Here is a 7,801-nt window from a genome sequence, read left to right as displayed (position 1 = left end):
CTACATTTTTAGTACCTTTCGAACCGTTTGAGCTAGAAATAGAAACCATTTTTTTAATGTTTAAATCTGAAGATTATGTGGCAGATGATGGACTGTGTGGCAGATGCAGTATATTATCTATAACTATGCGAAAATCACTGCAGCCACACAATCGCATGATTGCAGTGGCTCTACACTACGGTTTCTGGCGGTCTTCATTGGATGAGCCAAGCGTACGTGTAGGCAGTCCTGTTCCAATGAGACATGGTGCCGCCTTTACTACTGGATGCCCATTTAAGAAGAACATCTCTCATTTTGGATCTGTCAAGGGGAATCTTTAACCTAAATCTGCAGAATATTTATTCACCTTCTACACACACTTTAAACCCTGGGCAGGCATGTTTGGTGATGTTGGCCAGTGGTCTTAAATGTATTGAAAAGTAGTGGGGTAGTCCAGACGACTGGACGTAGCATAGGTTAGCTTTTTTTAGTTCTTGCCTACACTCCGCTTAACTGTCCAAAGACCTCATTTTGCGAAAATACTTTAAAACAGTATTTACATAGAAGTAGTGGTTTAGAGCGAGTGGGCTTTGGGTCAGCCACTTGATTCCATTGCATTTAATGGAAGGCTCCATTACACTGTCCCTTTACAAAGTAGTACACCATATCACACACATGCCCTATCACTCCTCCCCCAACTTCTTTTTCCTATACATTCTGCACATTAATTCACTCACCTTTAGTCACTGCTATACATTACCAGTCTGTGTGATGACATAGCAGGGCTCATCACTCAGTGGTCCCGACTTCGGGCCCAGACAATGGTGGTGGACTTTTTTGTTTTGCAAGCGATTCCCGTAACCAAGTTTAAAAATCTTTTTGCATGACCACACCAAGATTAATGGCCTGGCTGCAGGAATGCTGCAACCAGCAACAAAGTGCTGTCTCGGACAGCGGATCCAGCCAGGAGCACGGATCGTTCCTTGGATGTAGAATGGAGTTGGAATGAGTTAGTGGCTTAAGACACAGGGCCGCAGTCAGTATGGGGTGAGTGACTTAGAAACAGCACAGTGGAAGTATTGCGGGGTAATGGTTGGAAGTTTAAGGCACAGGTGATTGTTAGTGACATGGGTACATGATCATGTAATTGGCCAGGGAAAGCTTCTGCATGCAGGAGAATGCATTAGGTGTAGTTCAGTAGCTTGGATATATACGGAATGGCAGACTGTGTGGGGTAGTGGCTGATACATTAGTAACAGACTAGGATGCAGAATAAGGTGTGGGACCCCAGCTGGATGTTGAACAGTATACATGGGGAAGGTGAGTGGCTCAGACCCAATACACTGTAGTAGAGTTCCCACTACTGGACTCAGAATACTAAAGTAGGGGTGGGTGACCGGCTTTGATCAGCATGCAACACTGAGTGGGTCAGTGGCATAGACACAGGATGCTGCACTGGTGAAGATGTGAGTGGCTTGGACGCAGCTTTCATAGAAGGAGCCTGTGCAAATGGTGCTCACAAAGTGCTTCTTGTCCGTGCCCCACCCTTTCCCTCCTGAATTCAAACCAGCCCTAAAGCATGAAATGGGCAGAGAGCTATTCCTTAGGCCAGGTAGGCACCGACTGACAGTGTCCATCACTTTAATAAATACATAACAGAAGTCCAAGGACACCTGAACACTTCTCTCGCTAGGGCCACCGCCACAGCGCTTCTTACATATTTATAAAATTATTTTCCATCCGCCTATAAAATAAAATCCTTGTAAAATCATTTTTCCAATAAAAAGAAAAAAGATCGTAAACTGCTGAGTCACATTGGCGCCTGCGACGCGAGGTGAGAATAAGTTATGAACAGTCCTTTCTGTCCGTCAATGGTCCTAATGAGAAGGCTTCTTGGGCCCTTTTCCATATCTGGCATCCAATCCGAGACCTGCGGAGAAAGAGGAGAAGACATTAAAGGTAAGAACAGACATGCCATTTAGCAGGGGATCAGAAGGGATGGAGCCTATCGGAAACAAGGAGATTTCCCAACAAATACTTTAAGAAGCTAGATTGACTTTGGTAGCAACAGTCACATGTGTGCAGCCCTCAAACTGGGGTGGGGGGAGAGGAGAGGTCGTCTTAATCCCATGGTGGCCAAGAGAAGCACTATGCTGGTAACATTGCTCGTTTTTATGAGGTAAAAAATGAGCGGTGGTGGCCACTCTATGCTGGGCCATCACCAACATCTTGTGTCCTTTATATCAAGGCTGGGAGGCAGCCTCAAAGGGGAAGAACTCCAAATATTCCTCAATCCTCCTCCGGCCCCATTTCCGATAATCACACCGTGAATGCTGTTGCACTTTAATAAGGCCTGCCTGACAAGAACAGTATGTTTGGGTATTTCATAGTATTTTTAAAAAAAGAGTAACAGAACTTAACTACAATGTTTAAACATGTTTAGTCATAATTAAACATTGCAAATGTAATTCAATTGTGAAACATTTGCTGGGTTGGGGGCCCAAGGATTTGTTTTTCACAAAGGGGGCATTAAAAAGTCTGAAACAATTTATCTAACGGCACCAACAGCTTCTCTCTAGCAGGGGGACATTTCATTTCAGAGTTTGGGCCTTAAAACCACAGTAGAGCAGTCTTGTTACCATCATTGTAATCTTCAGTGTGTAATACCCTTCCAATCTTTATGCTAGCCAGCTACAACTTTAAATCCACGTGTTTCAAGAAGGCTGCTGATGGAGGTCTCCTCAATCAAACTATTTCACAAAAACAAAGGACCCAAAATACAGAAGACCCATGAAGACTGCTTGCACTCTAGCAGCTCTGACAGTAGCGCATTATCCTTAACCCCCGTGCAGGCCTCACGGACATGGCGAGTGTACATCACTGGGTGTAAAGACCGATGACTCACAAACTCGTTTGATTATTGGAGCTTTTTGCTGCTACTTCGTGTCATGTTCTAATATCACACCCATTACCTGTTTTGGAACGCCTTACATCGCCTCTTTAGCAATAACGAGTATCTAGCGGTTACATAGTGTACTCAATGGTATTGCTCTAGCGTCAAGAGACCCTTTAGGATTAAAGTGACCTCTGTGAGGCTTCATTTTCCTTCATGGTTACTGTGTTCGAGTCGGTACGCTCTTTCCCTTTTGCATTTATGTGGGTAACCTGCCGCCTGGTGTTGAGCGTGGGAACTGCGAGTCCGGCGGTTAATTCAGATTTGAGAGCACTGGTAGCATGATCGCATGTACACCTCTCATTCCCTGCACTCAAAGAGAGCCCGCTCCCTCCTCCCACCCACTACTTTCTTGAAAAAACGCAACAGAGTAGTGTGTGGCTTTTGGCTGATGCCGGAGTGGGCAGTGGAAGCAGATCGCGAGGCTAGCCGGAGCCTCTGTGGTCACAGACACACGGATGTGGCAGGGTGTGCAGAGTAACGGTGGACTGGGAGGCGCCCGAGTCATCACCAGCGGCTGACTCATTCAAGCATCCCGCCCATCCCTTTCTGTATACCACAGGCACCTCATTAGCCAGTGTGGGCCACGCCGGACACTGGGTGCAAGCTGTGCTCCGCGTAGAGTGCAGCATCCAGAAATGCAGGACCTGCTCTCTCGGGCAAACGTGGTAAAAATGTGAGCGGCATAAGGGAAATACATAGTGCTTCCGACTCGAGGTAAATGCAGGGCTTTAAGTGGGGCGGGTCTGAGCACCAGCAGTTTTTTTTAAAGGGGGCCTCGAAACGGGTCTGTTTATTCCCGGACAACAGGGTCAGCAGGCACCTCATGTAGGCGTGCCCACACTGCTCACTTCTCACTAGTGGAGAAGATACAGCATGACATTCCAGGGGAGCGCTGCAGGGGAAGGGAAATCCTGGAGTCATTTTCTCTTCGGCTTTCCCTTCTCTTTTTGAAACTCAGGAGCAGGAACATTGTCGTGGTGTCACCAGGGCTTTAAGTGGAAACGTTTTCAATATATACAAGCCATAGTTGCTGCTTATTTATCCTGTGCAACTAACAAGCATTGACAAAGCCAATAGTCCCGACTTGTTGTAGGTATGATGTTACTTGTTGTATCGTATATCTTGATGCAATCACAGAAACAGCAAAATACCAGTTGGGTGGCATTCTATGCTAATTAGGCACAGGCTGAGTTTACGCGTTAAGCCACGCCCTTAATTACAATGACCACGCCCCTTTGAGAGCGCTCCCCCCTCCCCCCACCAGTTTTTTCATCCCACCTCAAGCCCTGGGTAAAAGTGCAACCCAAGTCCGACATCCAGATTGTGCACTGTGTCCTCAATCGAGGAGGTAGCAATACGTCGCACAGTCAATCTTGCTTTAATGCCATGCCACCACCATTTTTTAGGTCTAAAGTGGAGGGATGCTCCGGACGGCCCAGCTCCTAATGGAATCGAGTTAATTGTTCTCAGGTGCAATAATCTGCAGTTCATGTATGCACCTTACCATTAGAAAGGAGCCTTCCAAGAAAAAAACGTTTCTTTTCGTGAGGCTATAGGCTGAAAGTTCGAGCATCACACTTACTGGTGTCGGAGTTTCAAAGAGACAGCAAAATGGCGGACAGTAAGATGGCGGCGCAGTTTGACGTTACTAGAACACACACCAGTGGAGGAGACAGACTGCTGAAGCCGGTCTCAATAGGTGCCTGTGGCTTCCAGATGGACGTTGCTGGTGTTCACGTCCTCTTTCAGCCAGAAGATGTCGAAAGGTAATTTTATCAGCCACCTAACAAGTATGCAGATTGCCTTCATTTCCTGTGGCTGAGTAGCAAAACCTCAGCCATGTCCTGCACTGAGAAGCCACCAGGCTACCTGCAAAGCTGGCAAAGTGTGGAAAACCATGTACTGAAGGTGACCAGCTGGAGAGAATGCAGCTGTGCGCACTCTCCTTCTATGGACAGGAAGTCTCTTATCTTGAGTGGGCGGACGTGGTCCTTTCGAGATCGATGGAGCAAGAAATGGACCACTAGAATGACCAAACATTCAGGGCTATCTATAGTCTTCGATAGGTAACTCAAAGCAGAGTTGATGGACAAAGACTATACTCACAGAGGCACCATCACTAAGGCACGCCCCATGGACCCACGCTCCTTGGTTGGATTTTGTGTGTCACTGGTTTGATGACCAAGAGGTTGAGATCAGATACCAGTTGGAACCAATCAAAAGGACAAAGAAGGCACAGAGTGATAATCTAGCAGCTAGCCAAATGTGCAACATGGAGCTGTAATGTGTGCATGTGGAACTAGGCATTGGGAACTACCCCTAAGCATAACAACTTTAACCCCAGAAGAATCTGGAATAACAAGACTAGTCAGGTTTGCTGTTACAAAGTGGTCCACACTCTGTACTATGGCCATTTCTCTCCCCAGAGGATGGAAGGCCTTCGCCAGGCAGAAATCCAGAATTACCCTGGACATCTGAATTACTTTGCAGAGCTCCAATAGCCACCGGAGTTAGCTCAGTAGGACACAATATTGAAAGCCCCCAGTGCCACAGGGAGACTAGACTCTCTTCCTGGCCTCTGTTTTGATGAAATTGCCACACAGCGAGAGTAGCACTGAACTATCTGTAGCCACAGAACGGAGATACTAAAGCAAATATCTTGGCACTGACAGACAGTCACATTTTGGCCCAATCATTTTACTTCTCTAGTTGTGCTGAATGCTCACAATGAATCAGAGGGGAGTTATGTGATCCCCAAGGATGGACAGGTGAAAGTAGGTATCCTGTAGATTCAATAAATATAACCAGTCTTCAGTTCAGATACTGGCAGCCTTCCAGAATAAAGGTAACATAATCACCTTCTGCACTGGGATAAACGGATATTGGGTGGGGTGACTAATGCATCCGCTCCAGGGATCTGGGTTCCACTTCATGGCTACAGGTTCTAATCTGGCATGTCAACTCTGCTTTGATTTGATTTATGGTTTTGTAAAGCGCACATATGCCCGTAGGCGTACTGGCACTGGAGGTACGGGTAGACTACGGCAGCAGAGAGACCGGTTAACCATGTTTTTTACCAATTTCCTGAATGGAAGCAGGGAGGTGCTGTTTTTGATTGCAAGTGAGAGCAGGTTCCAGTCTCTAGCTGCATATAGCAGGAAGCTTCTTCCTCCCCATCTGACCTGTTTGAAACGGGGTATCTGAATCAATTTTGCCTGGCTGGATCTCAGTTTCCGGGGTGGCTCGTAGAGTTTGAGGTGCGTTCTTAAGAACTGGGAGCCGCAACCATTGAGGGCTTTATATGCTAGACAAACTAATTTAAATCTGATTCTTTTTACCACAGTGACCCAATGTAGGGCACCTAGATGATGTGCAATAGGTTCAGACCTGGAAATGTCCAGTACCAGCCTAGCCTCTGCATTTTGCAGGCGTTGTAGTTTAGCTAAGTGCTGGACTTTCATCCCGGCGTACAGAGCATTCCCATAGTCTAACCTTGATAGGGCCAAAGTCGTGACTACCGTTTTACGGGAGTCAAAGGGAATGAATGGCAAGAGCTTCCTGATCATTTTCAGAATATACCACATGGTGGATATTAGTTTGTTAGTCTGGGCGCCAAACGGTGATCCTTCCAATGTTTATGAAAGGAGTACCACTGAGTTGGGTAACAAACATCTAATTTGATCACCAAGAGACCCAGATTTGGGCGAGCTTGCACTTTACAAATACACATTATGGTATGTTTCTCATAAAGATTCCTTAGGGGGCAGAGCTCTCTAGACGTTTTCCGTATAAGCAGTTGAAATAATGTCACTGCACCTTTTTTCGAGGTAAGACGTGCTCTACTGTTCATACAAGAAGTCACATTCTGAGTTTCCCGGGATGGGGATTGAGGCAGAACCAGCGTTGATGAGAACGGACTTTCTTCACCAATGAGAATATCTACACGTCAGCGGCTACTTCTGTCCAGTTAAGACAGCTTGAAGTAGAGGAGAAATTGACGTGAATTAGACTTCCTAGTGTGGCACAGAGATGGACACCAGGTCTCTAGGAGAATCCTTGGCCAGTGTAGAGGCCTGGGCAATAGTTGTTCCTCTGAAGTGCCTCTTCTTTAATTGCTGGTTTGTACCCAAGGAGGCAGTTCCTCCCTCGAGTTTAGAGTAAATTGGATACCCTAACCCTGAAAGAATGAAAGGCATTCACCAGTTGGTAAAGAAGAAGTGGTCTCAGAGGCAACACATGATGAAATGTGATAAGACTGTGAAAACATCAATTTTGTAGGTCTGATCGACCCGGTCGATTCGATTCCATATACTTTATTCGGTTTGTTTTAACAACCATAATGGCAATTCCAGAAGTAAAAATATACTTCTAAAATCAATAACACAATATAATAACGTATTCCATGATCATGAATGAGAAAGATAAGTGTTTTTAAGCTAAATAATGCGGCATAATGGCATATTCCAGAATTGTTTAAGAACGAGCAGTTCATAACAGTATTACACATTCTCGCATTATTTCTATTTCTTGAACAATTAACAGGGACAATACCCTTCCTAACATTAATTGCTTTTAAAATGAATGATGCAACCTAAAAGCATATTCCCGGATCATTCAGTGCAAGAAGAAAGTTCATAGCAGCAAGGTACGATCTTGCATTATATTTTATAAAAAGCGGTTTCAGATAAAAACATCTGAAACACAAGTAAACGTTACAAAAGAGCATAAAGTGCACTGTGCTTTGTTAAGAAAGCTCGAAACAAGGGCAGGTTGTAGAATCCAGGGGGCATGTTTTCATAACTGGGAAAGCGACTCGATGATAGACTATGCCTAATCTCAATCTAGTAAATACACAGCGATGTGAAA

At 45.4% G+C, this 7,801-nt stretch overlaps 1 protein-coding gene across 4 annotated transcripts in view; it reads right to left on the bottom strand.

The window, feature by feature from the left end:
* Window positions 1-1,578: 1,578 nt before the first annotated feature.
* Window positions 1,579-7,801, bottom strand: part of SLC35B1 (solute carrier family 35 member B1) — a 271,776-nt gene continuing 265,553 nt past the window's right edge. For all 4 annotated transcript variants that reach the window (XM_086923983.1, XM_086923984.1, XM_086923985.1 and 1 more), the window contains exon 10: window positions 1,579-1,909. In XM_086923983.1, the coding sequence (XP_086780109.1) occupies window positions 1,857-1,909 (53 nt within the window). In that variant the 3' untranslated portion in view covers window positions 1,579-1,856. The remainder of the gene's footprint in view (window positions 1,910-7,801) is intronic.

Source organism: Lissotriton vulgaris, chromosome 5, assembly GCF_964263255.1.
Source record: "Lissotriton vulgaris chromosome 5, aLisVul1.2, whole genome shotgun sequence".
Classification (NCBI taxonomy): domain Eukaryota; kingdom Metazoa; phylum Chordata; class Amphibia; order Caudata; family Salamandridae; genus Lissotriton; species Lissotriton vulgaris.
Note: the sequence above shows the minus strand (reverse complement) of the source record. Positions and strands in the feature narration are given on the sequence as shown.